Source organism: Siniperca chuatsi, linkage group LG9 (assembly GCF_020085105.1).
Source record: "Siniperca chuatsi isolate FFG_IHB_CAS linkage group LG9, ASM2008510v1, whole genome shotgun sequence".
NCBI classification, from domain to species: domain Eukaryota; kingdom Metazoa; phylum Chordata; class Actinopteri; order Centrarchiformes; family Sinipercidae; genus Siniperca; species Siniperca chuatsi.
The window spans coordinates 1,121,434-1,144,395 of record NC_058050.1 but is presented as its reverse complement, the minus strand read 5'-3'; the positions used below and the strand labels follow the sequence as shown (position 1 = coordinate 1,144,395).

General features: G+C 42.3%; 1 protein-coding gene across 7 annotated transcripts in view; it reads right to left on the bottom strand.

Annotated features, from left to right (window-relative positions):
- The window catches only part of nek11 (NIMA-related kinase 11), a 64,804-nt gene that overhangs the window by 10,452 nt on the left and 31,390 nt on the right, over positions 1-22,962 (bottom strand). For 6 of the 7 annotated variants that reach the window (XR_006379098.1, XM_044206867.1, XM_044206869.1 and 3 more), the window contains 5 exons: positions 22,574-22,693; positions 21,144-21,237; positions 20,763-20,886; positions 12,391-12,509; positions 3,401-3,461 (listed from right to left, as the gene is read on the bottom strand). Coding sequence is in view for 6 of the 7 variants with exons in the window: in XM_044206867.1 (XP_044062802.1) it covers positions 3,401-3,461; positions 12,391-12,509; positions 20,763-20,886; positions 21,144-21,237; positions 22,574-22,693 (518 nt within the window). In the remaining variant the exon portion in view is untranslated. Of the gene's footprint in view, positions 1-3,400; positions 3,462-11,717; positions 12,006-12,390; positions 12,510-20,762; positions 20,887-21,143; positions 21,238-22,573; positions 22,694-22,962 lie in introns of those variants that run through there. The other variant, XM_044206870.1, reaches the window with a different exon arrangement.

The window sequence follows — 22,962 nt, the reverse complement described above, 5'->3', positions numbered from 1 at the left end:
CTTGGCTGCACTTGAAACACTTTGCCCTGAAGGTGGCGCCAGAGGAAGACTCACAGAGACTGTCAAATGCAAAGGGTTCATCCTCTGGGAAGCAGGAACATCAGTGACAAACATGAAAAATCTGATCCAGCACGAGAAATCTGCAGGACTACAGTCCGCAGTGTTGGACAGACAAATGGACAGGGTATCATCGTCATCATCATCATCACTAACAGAACTAAAAAATAAACCCTGGAGATCAGAATGAATAAAACAAAGAGTTAACACGATGACAGACCGTCAGACAGCTGAGGCTTTTTGATTGAATTTGGTTGTAACCATAACAACCAGCAGCATGAGCGAACGCTACAACAAGTGCAGATACATAAAGTGAATGTGTACATACATGAATAAATACAAATAAACATGTTCTCATTCAAATTCTAAAAATCCAGAGTGGTAGAGTGCGTCGGTTTATGTGTTTCAGAGAAAACAATATGTATATCAACTTGTAATTTAATTTTCAATCTGCAGAACAATTAGAATTAAATGTCAGCAGTTGTATATTCTAATGCCAAAACATTACAAATGTCTCGGTTCGATTTGCATCTAAATGACACATTTCCATTAAACTGGAATCTTTCCATCTCCCATTAACTCTTTCGAAAAATGCGATACTTCAAAATTAGCATAAAAAGACGTTGATGGAAACGCGGCTACTGAGAAACCTTAAATAACTATTTAATTGATTACAGTTAAAAGAATTGTACCTGACTGTTTCACACTACATTAACATTTAAAGCACTGATGTGAATTTTTTTATAGGTCTTAAAATAATACTAACATGTCCACATGTAAAAAGTACTTCATCAACCAAAACCCAAACAGAACAAGAGCATTTCCCCAAACATTAAATTGCTCCTTTAAGACTTCTGGTGAAGCTGTTCATGATAATTTTACAGTTTTTCTACTGTTTGTGAGTGTAAAGAAGCAGCAGGGGAAGTCACTGTGTTGTCACACAGTCTTTCCTTTGACAGGAGGCGAGAACCAACAAAGTTTCATCTTCAGCCGAGCTGTTTTTTTTTTTTTGTTCTGAGGTCAGCGGAGCGAGACGAACAGGTTTCACAGCAGAGGACAGATTGTGACTGAACCAAGCCAACAGGAACTGAAGAGTGAGAGGAGGAGGACGAATAGGCTCAGCAAGTGGAGGTAAAAAAAAAAGTAAAGGACAGACGGAGGAGAAGGTGATGAAGAAGAGCAGAGAGAAGGAAACGACTGCAGGGATAAACATCCAGTCATTAACATTCGTCTCTACAGGAAGGACTAACACTACACCATACTGTGGGGGAGAGTGTGTAATCTGATATTTAAGCATGAAAACACGCAGCCCCCTCATTTCCATCAGACCACTCGTCATAGTAAAATCTGAACCTGGCCTTGTTGGTGGATGAATTTGTAACGTGAACACTGTATTTCTACCGTTTACCTCACGATCGTCGCAACAAAACATAAAATAATTGATGCCGTGATGACTTCCGTACTGCACAATCCTGAATCTGTGCAGCGTTTTGGTTTCTGATGAACCTTCAAACTCAAGGATCTCAAACCGGAAGTCAAACTGGATCAAGTGTCATGTTTACCTGAAGCAACACGCTGATTGAACTGATTTATTCAGTATTAATATATATTTACGATGAAGCTGTTGAGAGCATTGCATTCATTTAGCAAGATGCTTTTGTCCAAAGCAACTTACAATAAGTGAACGCAATGATTTTACACACTAACAAGAGTTTGCAGCCGTGCTAGCAGCTCGGTGCTTTGAGCTAAATGCTAACATCTGCATGCTAACATGCTGATGTTTATCAGGCATAATGTTCACTATGTTCACCATCTTAGTTTAGCATGTTAGCATGCTAACATTAGCTAGTTAGCAGTGAACACAGCGTGCAGCTGAGGCTGATGGGAGCGTCATCAGCTCTGCAGGTGTTTGGCCAGAAACCAAAGTGTCGGACGCGTTAACATGTCGACCTGATGGTGGCGCTAGATGGAAAGTCAGAGGATCAGCAGAGTTATTACAGTTCATCCTGAGGGGAACATGAATGATGAAGCACGTTTCATCACAACCCATTGTTGAGATATTTCAGTCAAAACCACAAATGTGAACCTCATAATGGCGCTACAGGAAAAGTCAGATGATCACCAAAGTCCATGAATGTTTGTACAAAACGTCATGGCAGCCCGTCTGATGGCTGTGGAGAGATTTCAGTCCGGACCGAAGCGGTGGACCAACCAACTTCGCCATCCCTAGACTACAATGCCAGAAACTTTGTTTCCACTGTCCTGTACAAAACTGTACAATGTACTCCATCCAATAAAGACATAAAATGCACAGGAGGTGATACTAAACCCAGGTACTTTCAGGGGTTGATGGTAGTGCAGCTATACCACTAGTGATCATGATTCTAACAGATGGAAGAAGGACAACTACAACAAACACAATAAGCACCATTTTAAAAATAATAACGAGAGAAATTACCAGAAAAATAATAAATAATAGTAGATTTGATACAGTAATAATGACAAGTGAGGTATGAATTACTAAAACACAGTAAAAACAAGTGAAGTAAAAATGAAGGAAGAAAGCAATTCTTGCGTTTTTAAGAGAGATTTAAAAAAGAAACAGAGCTAGCCTTCCTGATCTCCTCCGGCAGGTCGTTCCAGAGTCATGCCTGACTCCAGCGGCTCGCCATCCTCCTTCCTTCACTTTATTACTAACAGACCTCTGCCGGAGGGTCTCAGGCTGCATTCAGGCTCGTCAGGAGTTAGTAAGTCAGTGATATAATCAGGGGCCAACCCCAAACATGCTTTAAAAGTAATCATTAACATTTTAAAATCAGTTTTAAAACGTACAGGTAACCAGTGTAGACATAATAAAATAGCCGTTATGTGGACTCTTCTATTGGAGTTTGTGAGCAGTCTTGCTGCAGCATTTTGAACTAGCAGGAGTTACAGTAGTCTACACGGGATGTAATGAAAGCGTGGATGACAGTTTCCAGATTCTTAGCGGATAAAAAAAATCTAATATTGGAGATATTACGAAGTTGCAGAAAGCACGATTGAACAACTGACTTCATTTTACGGCTGCATCTGTATGGAGCAGGACAGCCAACACTTTAACCAGACTAAGACTCTACAGTCATGCTGGCAGCTCTGTGAGGCTGCACTGTACACAGCTAAATGCTAACGTCAGCATGCTAACATGCCGGTGTGCGTGTGTCCCTTCAGATTTGATTCAATAATGTTGCTTGTTAAACATGAACTCCTGCTGATAAAAAGGATCTAACTTTACACAGAGAACATAAAGGTGCTGGTCAGGAGCTTCATTTAAAAAACCTTCTTTCACATACAGAGTCAAACTCACCGCTGAGCTCCTCTTCCAGAACTTTCTGCATGTGCTTCATCATGGCCTCCAGCTCACTGATCTGAGGACAGAAATCACTACAAACATCACATCCTGAGAACAAACTATTTGTGATATTATTCTCTATAATAACAATAATGCAATCATTTATCTTATCCATCAGTGTTCATCAGAGTGCCGCAAAATTAAATTCATATACAATTAATTTACATCAACAAAATACATAACGCTGCCTGTATTATGCTTCATTATTTTTTCTTGATGAACATAACAAGGAAACCCATCTGCAAAACGTTTTTTTGTGACTGAAGCATAATTCTTCTTCTGATGGTCTGTGTTAAATATTGAAGAAATGCATGCTGACTTGAAGCCAGTGTTGACACGTTGATTTACATACAAAAAAGAAAAAACTCAAAGCACCCATCTTTTCCAAACCTAAATGATGTTTTTTTAATTGCCAAAGCTGAAACTTATGCAGATGATACGATCGTGTATGCACATGGCTCTTCTCCAACTCAAGTCATGTCTAGATTACATTCTGCCTTAACGTTCTTCAAACATCTCTGCAGAACCTCAAACACATGATGGTACCAAAGTCTGACTTTTAAACCTCATGTGGAACAACAGGCACAGAATCTGAAGATAAAAATGGGCTTTTTATATCAGAATAAAGCATGTTTTTCTCTTGAGGACAGATCGACCATCGTGTCTGTGCTTGACTACAGAGATATCCTGTACTCTCACGCTCGCACTTAACCACTGAGCCCTGCGTTTCATTACAGGAGAGAAATATCACACTAATTACCGTTTACACTTGCCAAATGCAAAAACATGAGTTTACATTGCTTTCTGACAATGTAATAATCACTTGTGTGCGTCCAATGCGTCAGTGTTATTTCACACATTATTTCTGTCAAACAAACAGAGTGAAGAAGCACAGAGTTGATGTCTGTAGGAAGTTAATCCAGTTTCATTTGATTCACAGTCCAAATAAACTTGATTTAAACATTTAAACTGCAGTCAAACACTAATTAAGGTTTCTGCTTCAGAGTAAATCATGTGGCGGACAGTTTGGAGGATGTGTGGGATGTGCAGATGTGATGATGTGATAAAGACACAAATACACAGCTTTTCGGTTTCATCCCCGACAGCATTTTCTCACATGCAGCTTCACACAGAAATTTCTATCTCCCGACTGTCACCAGCTGACCAACACTAGAACAGACTTGGTCCAATTAGTCATCACAATCATATTTATAATCAGCTCAACAATCGTCACGTGTGTCCCAGTGTGTGTTACTGGATGATGAAACCAGAAGCAGACTGGGTAAAAAACTGCTGACGTCACGAAGCCTGAAGAGCTGAAAGCATCAGATGTGTGTGGAGCGATGAGGAGGCTGGAGCCTTCCTCACATGAACACATGAAGCCAACAGAAACATCATGGTTTCCCATCGTCTGAGCTTCCACTGTAGCTCATTTAATGACGTCGTCTCGCTGCGTCCTCTTCTTCTGCGATGCTTTAACGGCAGCAGCTGGAGGATCAGCTCCACCAGCTGTTCACCTCCATCAGCCAATGAGCTCGCGTTCACACGGCAGCAGCGAGTCACGTTTTCTTTGGATGGTTTTCTAGAAATTCAGTTAAAACTTGCACTAAATTTGGATGGACACTGACAAGTAAACTAAGATATTATTCAATTATTTGGCTTTAAAAAAATACAAAGTCCTCAGAGGCGCCTGTGGACGTTTGGCCTGGAGCACCAAAATGGCCAGAAACAGCCCTGTAGACAACCCTGATCCATCAGAGGAGGCCACTGCTGAATATCATCAATCCAACCATCTGTGCTTTCACTTTTAGTGAAACTATATTTAGTTTGACTGCACCACCACAGCAACTGGCACTGACAGTACAACACATACATCAGCTCGCAGATTTATGTACAATTGATACAAATAATGAATTCATATTTAAATACGAATCTGATTCATTGCTAACGACTCCCCGTCAGATATTCTGTGTTCACTGTGAGTTGCGGGGCAGAAAGATTCTCCTCGGTGTCTCTTCAGGGGGTGAAAGCCTCCCTGCATGTTGTGTAATGGAAACACGTTCAGAGTCTGCAGCAGCAGAGCCTCAGCCGACATGTTAAAGTCTTCAGGGAGTTCAGTGTGGAGGAGATGGAGGAATTTCACCCCGCTGCTCTCTCTTCACCTGATTACACTGAGAGAGACGAAGCTGCTCCCTCAGAGACTCAACCTGCTCTCTATATCACTCTGCTGCTGCTCGACGTCCTCACACAACTACTGAACCAACAATAAATATTGTTTTTCATTATCTATGACAATAAACTCTCCTGCTCTTCCTCATTGTTACCATCGGCTCTCCAGACAGTAATAACTGAGAGGGAAGTCAAAGTGATGGAAGTGTTTCTGTTCATCATTCAGGAACATTTGTGGCTTTCATTTCTGTTGATGTGAAATACAGACGGAGTCATAACTGAAGTCAATCTGTCACATTACAGCTGTGAAACTGCAGTTTGCAACCATTTGAATACCGCTCGTCACTCATACCGTTGACCAAATAGTCTCCACAGTGCTGATATTTGAGGGAACGGCGAGCCAGAGAGTCCAAAATGGAAGTTATTATCATTGTTTGTTCATACTGTGGCTGTAATGAACACTGCAGCCTCTAAGGGACACTAACAGGAGTTTAAACAGTCTGGTTTATCTGAAAATGTTTCTCTGTGGCTTTTTCTAAACCAAGTTTTTGTACAAACCAGTGGTGACTCAAATATGAGACAAACTGTATGTGAACAGACGTCTGGTCTGAATGGACTTCCTGCTTCCTACATGTGTGAGAGTCGGTTTAGACTTAATGGACATGAAGGAATTTTTGATGAGCTGTGGACGTCTGAGGACAGACGGTCAGTAGGAGGTGAGACAGCTGCTGTACTAACAGATCAGAAGTGTGTCAGAGGCCATGTTCACACAGCCCGGCTACAAAGCCATTTTTAACTCCATTTCATGCTAATTTATACTCCTACTCCACTACATTTCAGAGGCAAACGTTATATTTTTTACTTCACTACAATTGATAACTTTAGTTACTTTGCAGATTCTGATTAATAATATTAATTATGATGTATTATTATAGATTAAGTTAAAACTTTACTGAATCCCGCGGGGGGGAAATTCACAAGCTACCCAGCAGAATATAAAGTCATTAAAATGAGCTCCACCTTCACCAGCTGCAACATTAAAGTGATGAACACATTAATGCAGCAATAATTATGATTCAATAATATAATATATTTTATTCTGAAATCGACAATTCTGCATGAGTACTTTGACTTTTGGTACTTTAAGTATATTTTGATGGTAATACTTTTATACTTAAGTTGACTGTCAGTTCTCCTTTTGAGCAAAAGACATTTTTCTTTCAGTTTTGTGAATTCAGCCTTTGATTTGTTCAACACACTTGAAGAGAAAATCTAACAGATTGTAGTCGCTTCGGGGCCGAGATAGATAAATGTGGGTGTTGTCTGCATAGTTATTGACTTTTTAAACAAAATGTGATTTGGCCTGTCACAGCTGTGGATGTAGCTGGGTGTCTCCTGGTTTCTGGCTTTTGACAATGACAACAGTGACGTTGGCGTAAACTATTACTGATTCTATTGTTTTGCATAATTTGGCCCTGTGGAATCATGTAAATGTTAAAGGTCCAGTCTGTAACATTAAGGAGGAGCTGTTGGCAGAAATGGAATATAATATTCATAAGTATTTTTTCATTAGTGTTTAATCACCTGAAAATAAGAATCGTTGTGTTTTTGTTACCTTAGAATAAGCCCTTAATATCTACAGAGGGAGCGGATCCCCTTCCACGGAGGCCGCCATGTTGCACCGCCATGTTTCTACAGTAGCCCAGAACGGACAAACCAAACACCGGCTCTAGATGGGGCTGTTTGCGTTTTTCACGAGTTTCGTCGCCGCCGTAGTTTCTCCTACACGCTTGGTGAGGCAAGCGGGATTCACATGGTTGGAAACTGCAGTTTCACCACTAGATGCCACTAAATCCTCCACACTGGACCTTTAAATAAAAGAGGCCCTAGGATTGAGCCTTGGGGAACTCCACACACCAACTTCAAAAAACACATTCTGTTTGTTTAATCAAAGTATTACAAACCAAGTGACACGTCGAAAACATATTTTCCAAGTCGTATTATTACAGAATTGGAGTACTGCTTGGTTTCTGGTTGATTAATGATGCTGACATGTGTAGTCTGCTGTGTGCAGTTTACTTCAAAGGAACTTGGAAGTGACTACACGATGCACAGATTATGGGATGTGGGTTGCGGTTCAATACAGGCCTGAATGCAAGTTTTTGCCCACAAATAACTGAATCCACTCACGATCAGGTGGTCATGTAGGAGATGAGATCGCTTCCATCAAAGACCAAAAATTAATATTGGCTTTTTTTTAATCATTACCACAATATTTCCCAAACCATAACCAGACCTTAACATTGCCATAGTTGACATGCCTGAATATTGTATAGATAAATACAATGGTTTCAGGATTGATTTTAAGATCTTGTTGATTACTTTTAAGGCTCTTCATGGCCCCAGATTATATTTTAGACCTTGTAATCCCTTATGAACCTTCACGTAGTTTGAGATCTTCGGGTAGGGGTCTCCTGTCTGTTCCTGAGTCCAGGATGGAAACTAAGGGGGACAGAGCTTTGGCCATCAGGGCCCTGAGGCTCTGGATCAACCTGGCCGAAGACATCAGGCTGTCTGAGTCAGAGTCTTCGTTTAAGTCTCGTCTCAAAACACATTTTTATCTGAAAGCAGATCTTGATTTTACCTGAACTGGCTGTTTATTTTATTGCTTTTGTGTATTTTATGTGTTTTATTTCTTTATATTTCGTCATTCACTGTGGTATTTTATTTTTCTTGTTGTGAAGCACTTTGTACTTTGTTTTGATAAGTGCTCTATAAATAAAGTTTTATTATTTATTATAAATCATTTTGAATTGTCCAATATCAAGATTCTTGCTAGCACCACTTTCTAACAAAAGGGTTAAAACTGAACCACTGAATCCATTTGTGCTGAGAAAGAAACTAATTTGTGTGACATGACAAAGATTTGTGCCACAGAGTAAAACGACTCAGTTCAGAGACGACATAAAAGAATCAAACTGAAACGGAAATGTTGCAGAAACAAAGACAAATGTGACGGATTTTATTAGTTTCTCTGCTGTCAATTTATATTATGACATTAAGTTATTCCAGCAGATATGAAGAGTCTTCCTGCAGAGTCATCAGAGCTCTCACATGTACTTAAAGGCAACAGTCAGGGCTGGATATCAAACATCTTTATGAGCACAGACTGAACTCTAGAGTGTATTTTATTTGGTCACTAAGTTCACTATTCAACACTGAGTTTCGTACTTTTTGTTAAATTTAAAATGAAGGTTAAGACACGTTGATGAGATTCCCCAAAGTAACTTTGTTTTTAAAAGTATGGTTTTAGCATCAGTAGTAAAATTCAGGTATCGTTTTGGCCCAGATATAAAATGTTGAAACAGACCAGATTAATAATAGTACCACATTTCATCCAGAGCTAAAGTCTCAGTGTTGGAGGCTGTTATCGCCTGGTCTCTCTCTGTCTCAGCTCCACTAATTATCCAGTTTCGCTCCATTTCTTCTCTTCTTCTCTCCTCTTTTTTCTGTCATCACTATCAGCAGTGACAAATAGATTTAATCTCTCTCAGCCTCCCATTTTATCTGAAGAACGAAACACTCTCTCTCTCTCTCTCTTCCTGTAGACGGTATATTGGACTCGTCTTTTCGGTCTGGTGTTATAAATTGGACACAGAGCTGCTATTTACTGGAAAATGGGATATGACTAGTCCTTTTGCTGTGGGCTGGAAAAGTGTGTGTGTGTGTGTGTGTGTTTATCACCACAGATGATTGATCTTCTGCGCTGCAAAAATGAATCTCGATAAAGTGAAAAAAGGTGGCATTTTTCTCTCCGTGTTGTCTGTGTTATTAGCATGATTAAATGACCTGGACCCGTACACCGTATATAAAGATGGACGACATGACAGCTCTCTAACAGTGAAGCTAAAACATCTGGATCGCCCCCTGGTGGCCGGCTACACGTCATGATTGACAGCTGAGGCCGGCTCACGATTGGGTCGGCCGGGTGTGGGCGGGACCTCGATACCGGCGGCTCCAGCCCCGATCGCTACTGCGCAGACTCTGGCTCCAAATTACATCACCAGCGCAAGATGGCAGCTCCCGTATCCGGGATATTTTGGCTTCATTTTAGTACAGCGGGAGGAAGAGGAGACGCGTCGGCCATCTTTATATACAGTCTATGAATGGCACCTGTTACCTTTAGCCTCAGTCTGTTAGCATGATATCATAACTACTAATAAAACATTGTTGCTTTAGGTTGTTTGCAGATTTCACTGACTGTGTTATTATTCTTTCAGTCTACACTGTTGTGAATAGTTTGGTTTAAAATAACTAAAATATTTAATTCATGTTGTTTAGGTGAAATAAAAGGGAGGTGTGAAACACATGCTATTTACAATATCTGTGTGAGTAAAATGAGAAACTTGTTAATGCTAACTAATGTGCATTACGGTGGAAATCCTGCTTGTCGCTAGCTTTAACGCTGACATGAACACGAGACGCCAGATGCAAAAGGCCGTTTGATTACGTGTGTCGAGCCCACTTGTTTCGTTCGAAGTTAAATGTTTGTTCGAAGCTCCCACAACAACGACACTTTTAGAAACTTTAAATGACGTACGAGGGATGAACTGAATCAATCTTTCCATTTATTTCCTTTCATTTGATCCTGAACTGTGAAGCTGTTTCAAAAGGAGCTCGATTAACGACCCATCGATCGTCCTCCTGATGTTTAATAACGGTGACTGATGAGTTCAATTGACGAGTTCAAATGTCCAGGTTCGAACTCCTTCGAAACGTTCAAACATGACGTATTTTAAAGAGAGAAAGTCTGTAAACGCCCACAGAGGACTGAGAAGAGTTCAAATCAGGCAAAATAAGTGAAAATAATCAGTTAACAATAATCTGTGTTTATTTCTCTCATTTAATTCCGTTTGTGCCGAATTTATTTACCTCTTAATCCCTCGTTCCTTTAGTGTGATGTTTTTCTGAGTTGTTGCTGTTCTTTCTTGACGTTTTAACTCTCGGATTTCATTTTTCACGTCTAATCTGCTGAGAGGCAGCTCTGTGAACCAGATTTTGGATTGGATTTTTTTTAGATAAAAAGAGAAATAAGATGCTAATAATGCACATCTTAGTTAACAGCAGGTCAGGGCACCCTGTCCTTGTGTGTGTGTGTGTGTGTGTGTCTCTAATTAGAGGACTCAGCTCAGTGTGTGAGAATCATATTATGATAATTTGAGCCCAAAAGTCACAATAAAACACATGAAACCAGCAGCTGAAATCAAAGCCGCTTCTCAGCCTCCACCTACAAAATCCCCACTGTTGCATGCTAATCCCTGCTAATTCTAACACACACACACACACACACACACACACATATTATACTCTGCTGCCCTAATTAGGGAGCTATACATAATAACATTTGGCCTTTTCAACACTGGATACTAATGAGGATGAGCTGCGTATAAACACAGAAACACAACGCTGATTCATTTCCTTTCTCTGCTCAAATCATGGTCCTCGTGTTTTTTTGTGTTCGACTTTTAAAAAAAAAAAAGATTTTGTATAGAATCATAATTTGATGATGGATATAATCCAGAGCGAATCAGAGCTGAAACAGTTAGTTGATGAATCGAGTATCTCGGTGCCGTTGCTTCAGTAAAAGCACTGACACACACTGAAACCCTCTGCTGCAGTGAAAGTGTGAGAGTGTGATCAGGAAAAAGCCCTTAAAGCATTAAAGCAGTGCAGCGTCCCTGTGGCTGCTGTGCTGTTATATATTCTATCATCAGGTTATTATTCCTCGTGCATTAATGTAAAGCAGGATGTTGCTGCTGCAGCTGGTGGAGCTGGAGCTCATGTTGAACCGGTTTGTATCGGACTGCAGCTGATGATGCTTTTCATTCTGGATCCATCTGCCCATTCTTTTCTCCGTCGATCCGTCGATCGATCGATCGGTTTGGAAAACTGGTGAAAACGGTGAGAAACGCCGTCACGACGACCCAGAGCCCAAAGCGACGCCTTCACCGTGTCGTCGTGTCCGACCGACAGTCCAAAGCTGGACGTTATTAACAAACATCACAGTTATTACAGTCGTTCAGAGGAAAAGCAGCAGATCTGCACATCTGAGGAGCTGCAGCCAGGAAGGGATTTACAGGAGAAATGACTTAAATTATGAATCTGTTAATCAGTTTTAATTTTCTGGCAATCGATTAATCGCCGAATCATTTCAGCACTAATTTCATGAATGGTTGGGTAGTTTAATCTATAACAATGCATCATATTTTTTTCCAATGATTTTAACATCAATTTAAAGTAATTTTCACTTGCATCGTTCGTCTCCGCACACCTGAACGAAGCAGATACTGACCTTCGTAGTTCACAGTTGCTGAGGTTGTGTTGTGCTGATCTGTTAACAGGAAGTGAAGAGAAACTTCCACACGTGAGCAGCTGCTGAAGCACCAGAGTCTCTCAAAGTTACAAAAACAACTAATAAATGGTTAATGCTGTTTTGAAAATCCTTTAGTTTGGATTCAATTCAGTTTTATTTATACGGTGCCAGTTCATAACAGAGCAGGTCGAGACCGAACTCTTTATAATATTATTATCCATTATATTATTATTATTTTCTGATTTTCACGTTTTAATTATTCAAAATAAAAACTGACACTATTGATTTAAGCGAATAACAATGATGTCCTGAACAAAGTGTGTGAAAATAAATCCTGTTTCACACACACACACACACACACACACACACACACACACACACAGACACAGACAGACTGACTCACCTGTGGGTCAGACAGGTAAAGTGTCTCCGCAGGTGTTTCTGTCTCTTCGTCCTCTGAACAGGAATCAAACCCGTCCTGGTTGTAATAAACTTCTGCAGCCTGAGGATCCTCTGGGATATCTGAACACACACACACACACACACCTGGTTCAGGTGAGCTGATGGTTTACTTTGCTTTGTTTTCAGGGTCACTACGGCCCCATTTCACTTCAAATGTCTCGTATCAGATAAAATCCAGACGAGATTTAAGACTCTTTCATCTGCACTCAGTCTCGTCTCTGCTGCTCAGATCACGAACCCGATTACAGTCTTTGTTTTCTGGGCTACGTGTAAATCCGTGTCAGTCCTCCTCCAGTCCAGAAGGAGGTGCTGCTGCACCTGAAGCTGTTTGCTAACTGACAAAAACACCAGAAGAAGAAGACGGTGTCGTCCCTCATTCGTCCAGGAGTGCTCCATCGTAGAAAAGGTTTCCGTCGTAGTCGTCTGGACGCTGTTTTCAGAATCAAGACGTTTCGGCTCCCATCCGGAAGTCATTCTCAATTGTGAAAAAATGGGACGGGAACTCAGAAATTTAAGCTACTCTGTGTTACATAAGCCCCGCCCTCAGGAAGGAGTCTACCTGAGTATCTGTTAATAGCTAGCTTCACCTGAAACTGACCTAATTGTTTCCATGATGGCCCAGTAATCAGTAATCAGGCCTATTGTTTTCTGGCTGCACCTCCCTCATCGCTGTTAAGTACCTGATTAGCATGTGATTGGCTTGACCACGGTGCTAGATTTCAGGTGAAACTAGCTAATCAACAGATACTCAGGTAGACTCCTCCCTGAGGGCGGGGCTTATGTAACACAGAGTAGCTTAAATTTCTGAGTTCTCAGACCATTTTCACAATTGAGAATGACTTCCGGATGGGAGCCGAAACGTCTTGATTCTGAAAACAGTGTCCAGACGACCACGACTGAAACCTTTTCTACGATACCAGAAGAAGAACTTCTGCACTTTAGCAGTTTAGTTGCGACAGTAACAGAGTAGCCAAGTCCGCTTCTAACACGCGACTTCGGGCCTCTTTTCCTTTTCAGTCGCTTGAAAAAATCACAGGTCACAGGTCGCAGGGTTTGTAGTTTTATTTTTAGAGAGCACCGTTCTTATTCTCTCAGAAATACGAACCCTTTGTAATTAAACAATACGATAATACAGTCGTTTATACGTTGATTGTTTCTAATTAAATTTAAACATTTTACAATGAAGCCATTATTCCAGCCGTGATTTTTACATTCAATACCAAATAATATTGACTCCTCTGATTTATTCTTTTTTTTTTTTACAGATGATAAAAGAAGTTAATGGATGAATGCATGATTCTTCTGAGTTTTCCTCTTTAAATTTCAATCAGCATGGTTACAGGCTTTTTGTTTCCTGGCTATACAGACCAGATGTAATCAGATTACATCGCGCAACAATCACATATCCAATGTCAATTTAACTGGACAATGTAAAGTTGTCAGCGTCACCCTAAAATACAAGAGTAACCACCAAAGCTGATAGAAATAAATTGATTTTGCCGAGTGGTTTCATTTTAATACGCTGCTCATTTACTGAGCCTGTTTACACTGACAGGAAATACATATAAAACAGGAAGCTGCGGTTGCTTATTTGTCTCGCGAGAGTTGGAACAGTAACAGTTTAGCTAGCTAACTAGCCATAAGCTAACACAAACACATGAATGAAATGTATTTCTGAACTACGACTTGTATCGTCGTCGTGGCTCTAACTCGCCCTCGCAGATCATTCAGTGGCTGAACTGATCAGAGATCACACTGTATTTGATCGTATGTGTAGAAATGGCTGCAGACACTTTTCCTTGTTGCTTTAATGAGAACGAACGGCTCGTTCCAGTGAAACTTTAGCCGCTGTCATCACGGAGGAGACAGACTGGGTGGAAATCAGACAGCGAGCGACGGCTGACGACACGGTTACACTGTAACGCATTCACTCCGTTTCAACATCTGGCCAGAATGAGTCTCAAACCTCCTCCAGAGGCGGTTTGAACAATCCTATTTCAGTCTGTCGGATGCATTTACACTTCGATTTTTCAAGATCAGATAGTGATGAAGTCTGTGAGACTCACGAAGACAAAACTGGTGCTGCAGGTTTGTTTTTCTAAGAGTCTTTCACACCCAGACTGATTGTTGTCTTTCAGTTCCGCTCCGGTTCGTGTTCACACTGACTTTTTACAAGCAAACCTGAAGTAGCATGAAGTCATATGGACTGACAGGCAGCTTACTGATTGGACAGTTTTTAAAGTTAAATGTGTCTTATGAAGTAAGAAATTGTGTAAAAATAAAGAGCTGATGAGCAGAAATGAGTCTTCGGTCCTGATGGATTTAATTTGTCAGTTTTAACAGGCGCTCTGTCGGGATAATTATTCCCGCTAACGAGCTCTGAGAGTTTTAAAGATGGAGGATGTTTAATTCATGTGGCTCTCTGAGGTCTGACAGTCCCTCCCTCCCCCGTCAGGGGACACCTGGAGGGTGAAATGAAGAAATTAGGCCTCAAGCACATTCTTTTGGAAATGTAGTTTTTGCTGAAATCCAAACACACACCTCCTAGCGTGAGACTGCTCTGCTAGGTTCCCACTAGCTAACAGCCAGGTGTGCTTTTATGCTGTATGCTAGGCGGGTTAGCTAGGCCCCGAGTTCAAGTTACAGGAAGAGAAAAGAGAGAGTTTGATTTAAAAATACTAAAAAATTATTTAAATATAAATGAAAACTAACACAGGGACACGTGGAAAGGTTTTCATTTCAGTGTCTCTAAGCGGCACAGGATGTAATGTGGAAAAATAAAGGAAGTAATACTGTGCAGGTGAAATATGCAGCCACAGTGTTTCATCAGTGCTCTGGTGTTTAAACAGTGTCTCTCTCTACACGTGAACTCAAACTGACCTAATGAGTGAAAATAAGTCTCTGAAAGCTGATTGGCTGAGCTGCAGCGCCATGTGATGTCACAGCGAGGCTCAGGTGTTGTGTCTGTTTCTGTTGAAGCTGAAAATATTTAGTGAGACCGCCGAGGCTTTAAAAACCGTGTCTCGGAGGAGTTTCCTGTCTGTCTGTTCTGTTCGTGTCGGAGCTCTCAGACCCTTTAATGAGCTTCTGGAGGATGAAAACAGTTTGAGGAGCAGAAAGCTGGACAGCGTCTGAAAGCAGAGATCTAAAATAGGACGGCGTCTCCTCGGATGAAAGACTGGCACCAAAATAAAGCTCAATAAAGTTTGTTAATAAACTAACTGGCTCTCTGTCGACAAACACTTTCAAATATAAAACACAGTTTACGCTTTTTAAGGAAGTTACCTGCAGGTGGTTTTCAGGTTTTGAAGTCTACATTGTGTCCTCGTGAGGACCATTTATGGAAAGTGGGGAGGTGAGGACAGTTTCTCTATAATGAGGAAATTCTTTAGAAACTTAGGGCATTTTGGGGAAAACTAGGTCATTTGGGGAAACGAGGAAATGTCTGGAAACGTTTGTAGTGAGGACATTTTGTTACGTTTGTACACAGTAAGGAAGTCTGTGGACGGAGAAGGCATTTTTTGAAACGAGGACATTTTTAGTAAAGAAAGGACATGTCAAACAGTGAGGGTATTTTCGGAAATGAAAGATGTGAGGATGTTTTTGCATGTTGCAGGTATTTTTGGGGAGTGAGGGACTCTCTCAAAGTGAGGACATTTTGTGGGGACATTTCCTCTTCAGGGCCGTTTGAGGGTTCAGGTTTGTCATGAGTCAACGAGGGTCCTCGCAAGGATAGAGGCACAAGTGTGAGCGTGTTTTGTGTGAGAGAAAACGTGAAATTAAAGCGGCTGAAAACCATTTCTTGCATGATGAATTTAAACTTTAATTTCTCCCCAAACTGAGTTTTTACTTTTCATTTCAGCTTTTGTCTCTGAGCAGCAGGAGAAAACCTCTCCTCTCGGGTTTCATCATGCGTCCCCGAGCGGCTTGATGCAATCAGACCTCTATAAACTCAGTAACGAGCCGGAGAGCTCGTCAGTGTTTCCCTCTGACTTTACGTTCATCCAGAGCTCCGCTCGGAGTCGAAGCTGGAGCCGCAGCTCAAACCTGAGCTCACCTGTTTGCTGTTTGTCAGCTGATTGCATCAAACTCTGGGGGGAAACGCCAACGCTGAATTAACACAAAATGAAAAACACATTTGTTCTGACCGACGCCGAGAAGTAAAAAGAAACATTAAATTAACTCTGGTTTTGTTTTCTCGATGTGAATCTATATTTTCTGTGTTAAAGCCCCCGAGGCTCTTCAATAGAGGAAAGTCTGGAAACTCTCGCTGCAGCGAATCTAAATTACATCTGCATCCACAGAAAAAAGAAAAGGTGCAGCTGTTTTCAGTCCAACAGCTGAACAAAAAGACTTCTTGTTAGTTTATTTCTGGCTTCCCTGCAGGAGCGTCCGGCTCGCTTCTGTTCTCCAGCTGAGTGTTTCACACAAATTTAACGTCTCACTTGGACTCAACAAACTTCAAAGGACGTATTTAATAATCAGGCCTCCAGGGAACTCCAGGACTCTCCAGGACTCTCCAGGACTCTCTGAGGTTCCCAGTGATTCCCAATGAAACATGAAAGTATAATTTTGAATTTTCTACTGTCGGTCGGACACGACGACACGCTGAAGGCGTCGCTTTGGGCTCTGGGTCGTCGTGACGGCGTTTCTCACCGTTTTCATCAGTTTTCCAAACCGATCGATCGATCGATGGATCGACGGATCGACGGAGAAAAGAATCAGCAGATGGATCCAGAATGAAAAGCATCATCAGCTGCAGTCCGATACAAACCGGTTCAACATGAGCTCCAGCTCCACCAGCTGCAGCAGCAACATCCTGCTTTACATTAATGCACGAGGAATAATAACCTGATGATAGAATATATAACAGCACAGCAGCCACAGGGACGCTGCACTGCTTTAATGCTTTAAGGGCTTTTTCCTGATCACACTCTCACACTTTCACTGCAGCAGAGGGTTTCAGTGTGTGTGTCAGTGCTTTTACTGCAGTAACGGGTCTGACTACTTCCTGCAGCACTGGTTATAATGCCACGCTACTTCCAACCTTGCAGACAGACATCAGTCAGAATATAAACAGCCATTAGAGGTCTTTGTCAGTTAAACATCAAATCACCAATACTGTAGTTTTTCTTGTGAGGACGAAGCAGCTCATGTCTCCTCAAACCCTCCCGCCCTTTCCTCTCCACAGACGTATAAAATATAAAAACAGAATACTATCAAAATATTCATGGAAAGGTTGTAATGTTCTGCAGGACGTAGCTCGTGCTGCTGTTGAACTGTACTGCGTTATAAAGAGAGGTGTTTCTGTTATTTAGCCAAACCTCAGTGATATAAAAGTGATTACCTAAACACGTATCCCAAACTTATTTCTAGGATGATTACAGAAAAAAATATTAGAAGTTCTTTCTCTCATCCGAACCGTCTGTCAGAACTGACACTGATTTTAATGAGATTCACGGCTCACGGTCTTTTTCATACCCGGCAGCTCCTGGAGGATTTTCTAGATAAACACACGATTAAGTGCTCGAACGCAGAAATCTCCGGAGAGCTTTCCTGCTTCAGACCGGCTGTAAATTCATTAGTTTTGACTTACTGACTGCTCGGTTTATTCAAGGAACATCAGTGACAAAGAACGCGGCGGGCAATATTATTACAGAGACAGATCATACCTGCAGACTGATGAAACGTTAGCAGAGCTTATTAAATGTGTTTGATGAGATACATGAAGTGTAATTTACTGTCCAGTGTGCTGCTGACAGGAACTAATCAGGGAGGACTTCATTCCACAGTTTCACTCAAACGTCAGGACGGGAGGAAGTCCTGAACAGTCTTGGACTGGATTTAATGGGGAGACACAGTGTACCCGAGTTTAGTTAGTCAGCTAGTAAAAACAGGAACAAATCAGACTCTTAACATGATGGTCCATAGTGACAGCTGCATTTCTGTCAGCTGTCAGTATTATTCTGGTCTTTCTGGCGGAGTGGAGGTCTTTAACAGGACATGAACGTCTTGTGTTCAGTAGAAGAAGACGAGGTCTATTTAAAAAGGCTTTTTTCCAACAGCTTTTATCACATGTATCCAACGTTTCTGCCTCAGAGACACTTTGACTATTTTAGAAATTTCTGGTGTTTCCACTTCGGTTTTTTCATTTGCAATTTGAACATGAGCAATACCACGGTGTAGCAATACTCTGTTAAGTACAAATAAAATATGCTTAAAGTACCAAAAGTACTCATTATGCAGAATGGCCCGTTTCATGATAATATACCTAATGTTACGGCTGTGTCTGCTTTCCCTCAGTGCTTCCACGTTATCCTCCTGTCTGTCTCTCTGTGTGTGTGCATTATGTCTGGAGGCGTGGCTACTCCTCCCGTCTCTCTCCACCCAATCGCTCCGCTCAGCCGACACACCTGCCTCCCATCAAGCTCATCGACGGCAGTACATCTCCTCCGGCTCTCCTGTCACTCCTGTCACTCAGCGGCAGCGTGGAGTTTGAACCGCCGCGGTAGTTACTGAAGCCTTCGGCCTGTTCTTGATCTGTGTCGTGTTTATCTGCTACAGGGTCCCAACTCACCTGCCTGTCTGTCCGCCACGTGTCTCTCAGCCTCCATTACCTCACCTACCTGCTTACCTGTTCTTCATCCCAGTCTCGCCAACTTCCACCACCATACTTTCACGCCCTCGCTGCCAGCCCTGGATCCCAACCCCTGGTCTCCTTCCACTTCCCCGTTCTTCAGTAAACCTCATTATATCCCCTTGTCTGAGTAAAACGTATTATATTATATTATTGGTAGAAAAGGTTTCAGCCACTTCTTGTGGCCTTCTTCAGCGGATGGAGTTTGCTCAGCTGCCTGGAAGGGGGTCGAGGTCATCGTGCAGGGGGTCGAGGAGGCCCTTCACCTGTGACCCCGGAGCCACGGGTTCTCCCCCTTATATATACGCAACCGCCTGGTGTCATCCGAACAAAACGCCTCGCTTCACACGCGTGATGACACCTGCGCTAGTGACGGGAATCACGGCTCTTCGTTAAGTGCCGCTTCTGCTGGTCACTGCCTCGGCTACACATTACGCAATCACTTATTTGTTGCAAGAAATAAACGTGCAAGATCTGCATCTTGCATCGAAGTGTTCGGTCATATTAAAAAGTGAGAAATGTCAAGTATAACTATACACCGTAGAAAAGGTTTCAGTCGTGGTCGTCTGGACGCTGTTTTCAGAATCAAGACGTTTCGGCTCCCATCCGGAAGTCATTCTCAAATGTGAAAAAATGGGACGGGAACTCAGAAATTTAAGCTACTCTGTGTTACATAAGCCCCGCCCTCAGGAAGGAGTCTACCTGAGTATCTGTTGATTAGCTAGTTTCACCTGAAACTGACCTAACTGTTTCCATGATGGCCCAGTAATCAGTAATCAGGCCTATTGTTTTCTGGCTGCACCTCCCTCATCACTGTTAAGTACCTGATTAGCATGTGATTGGCTTGACCACGGTGTTAACACACTGTGGTAAACTTTGGGCAGATTGAATCTCAGACCACCATTTCTGTTCAAAGAGGGGTTTTCTTTCTTCACAAAAATGGCTTCTTTGACTCCTCTTTCAAACCAACTCTTCTCTCTACTTAGACTCTTCACCTCGCTGTCTTCAAATGTGCGGTTTGTAGCTTTTAGATGCAAACGCACGGCGCTCTGCAATCCCGAGTTAGCGTGTCGTCTGTGCTGATAAAGTCTTTTGTGAAGTGGCTGTTTGGTCTCACCTGTGTACCGCTCTTTGCAGTTTTCCTCACTGCACTGAATGGAGTAGACTACATTGCTCTGTTTCTGTGTGGGCATCTTGTCCTTAGGGTGAACGAGTTTCTGTCTTAAAGTGTTGCCTGGTTTAAAGAACTGAAACCTACGACTGAAACCTTTTCTACGATAGAACACTCTTGGGCGAATGAGGGACTACACCGTCTTATTATATTATTGGATTATATGTTTTGATGCATTCATGTGTTCGTCACTTTAATGTTGCAGCTGGTGCAGAAGGAGCTCATTTTAATGACTTTATATCCTGCTGGGTAGTTTAATTTGTAATACTTTATCATCATTTATTAGTTGATTATATTTTGTATTGACAATCTAAATCTGCAAAGTAGCTAAAGCTGTCAGATAAATGTAGTGAAGTAGTATAAAGTATAAAGTTTCACTGTACCTAAGTACAGTACTTTATGTCCGTCACATTTTAGTTTTTTACCTAAACGTGTGGAATGAACTTCATCAGTGATCATGTAGGAAATCTAAACGATGACGTGATGAAGACGGTTGTTTTCTCACCGCGCAGCTCCGACTCTGACGTCTTGCTGTCATTCTGCTTCGGGATTGGCTGCGACCCTCCCGGTGACCGGTGATCCTGGATGCTGATTGGCGGACTCTGACAGGCTCCGCCCTCTCTGCTCTCCTGTTGTTTGGAGGGAAAGTGCTACTTCTTTAAAATGAAACCCAGCGTTCGTCTCACTTCAAAACGTCTCACTGACTCACAGACAGGACGGACTTTAAAACGGAAACATTCAGAGAAGCTTTCAGACGTTTAGGAGGCAGTTAGCTAATTAACTCATCGTAAGGGGATTCATTAAACATGAATCCAAAAGGAGAAGCAGTCTGGGGGGTAAATCCAATATAACTGTAGTTAAACACAGTGAATAAATCTTTTCTTACATTCAGAACATCCAGGCTGACTTTTTCAAAATGGCGGCTCCTCAGTTCCCTCCTGCGGGTGTGGATCTCCTCGTACTTCTCCTCAGCCAGCTTCCTGTAGAGACAGAAACCAAACAAATGCCCTTTAAGCGCTGAGAGGGGAAGAATCCCGAGGTCCAGACTCCTCGCCACCCACCGGGTCTTTTAAATTCCTGTTTATCCATTTTTGAGAGAGACTTGGGAAGCCATCTTGTTTTTCCTGGGGATTGTTGCTGCTTTCTGAAGGTAAATATCCTGTAAAATGTGGCTTTTGTACAAAATACCAAGTGATAAACGTTTAAAAGTGATGTTGTGAGATTTTGTTATTGCCGGACGTTGACAGACGTGGTATTAACGTGTGTGAACTGTTACTGACAGCCGCCGCTCCACGGGTCAACCAGTCAGGTGTTTCGCTTTTACACAGGTAAGTGTTTCTACGCATCATCAGATGCTGTGTGTCATGCTGCTGGTGCCAGATGGAGGTGACGGAGGCGAGGAGCCACGTTACAGTCTCTGTTTCCGAGAAATCCTTATCTGCGTGTAACCGGTCTGAAATCTGTCTGGCCACCTGTTGGAGTAAAAACACGCTCGGGTCACGTGTCAGATGTCGAGTCCTGCAGAAACAGGTCCGCGGTCCTGCTGTCGTCCCGCTCTGTTTTCAGACTCCTACCTGTGTGTGTGTGTTACCTCTGTGTGTGTGTGTGTGTGTTACCTGTGTGTGTGTTACCTGTGTGTGTATTACCTGTGTGTGTGTGTTACCTGTGTGTGTGTGTGTGTGTGTGTGTGTGTTACCTGTGTGTGAGTTACCTGTGTGTGTGTGTGTGTGTGTGTGTGTGTGTGTTTACCTGTGTGTGAGTTACCTGTGTGTGTGTGTGTGTGTGTGTGTGTGTGTGTGTGTGTGTTACCTGTGTGTGTGTTACCTGTGTGTGTGTGTTACCTGTGTGTGTGTGTGTGTGTGTGTGTTACCTGTGTGTGAGTTACCTGTGTGTGTGTGTGTGTGTGTGTGTGTGTGTGTGTGTGTGTGTGTGTACCTGTGTGTGTGTGTTACCTGTGTGTGTGTGTGTGTGTTACCTGTGTGTGTGTGTGTGTGTGTGTGTGTTACCTGTGTGTGTGTGTTACCTGTGTGTGTGTGTGTGTGTGTGTGTGTGTTACCTGTGTGTGTGTGTGTGTGTGTGTGTGTGTGTCTTACCTGTGTGTGTGTGTGTGTGTGTGTGTGTGTTACCTGTGTGTGTGTGTTACCTGTGTGTGTGTGTGTGTGTGTGTGTGTGTGTGTGTGTGTGTTACCTGTGTGTGTGTGTGTTACCTGTGTGTGTGTGTGTGTGTGTGTGTGTTACCTGTGTGTGTGTGTGTTACCTGTGTGTGTGTGTGTGTGTGTGTGTGTTACCTGTGTGTGTTACCTGTGTGTGTGTTACCTGAGTCTCTTGGCCTTCTCGTCAGCAGCCTGCAGTTTGCGGAGCCTCATTCTCTCTCGGGGCGTCATCTTCTCCACCTCTGACTTCTCCCTGAGCGTCTGCAGGTGAACCTTCGTCTGCCTGCAGACGACCACACACACACCTGTCAATCATCTGGAACAGTCCAATCAAATCACTGCATTCTCAGTGGTGGAAAGTAACTAAGTACATTTAGCAAAGTACTGTACAAAAGTACAATTTTGAGTATTTAAATTTTCTGCCATTGAGTCTGGTTCTGCTCGAGGTTTCTGCCTCTTAAAGGAAGTCTTTCCTTGCCGCTGTGGCCAAGCGCTTGCTCATGGTGGGATTTGTTGGGTCTCTGTAAATAACATTATAAAGAGTTCGGTCTA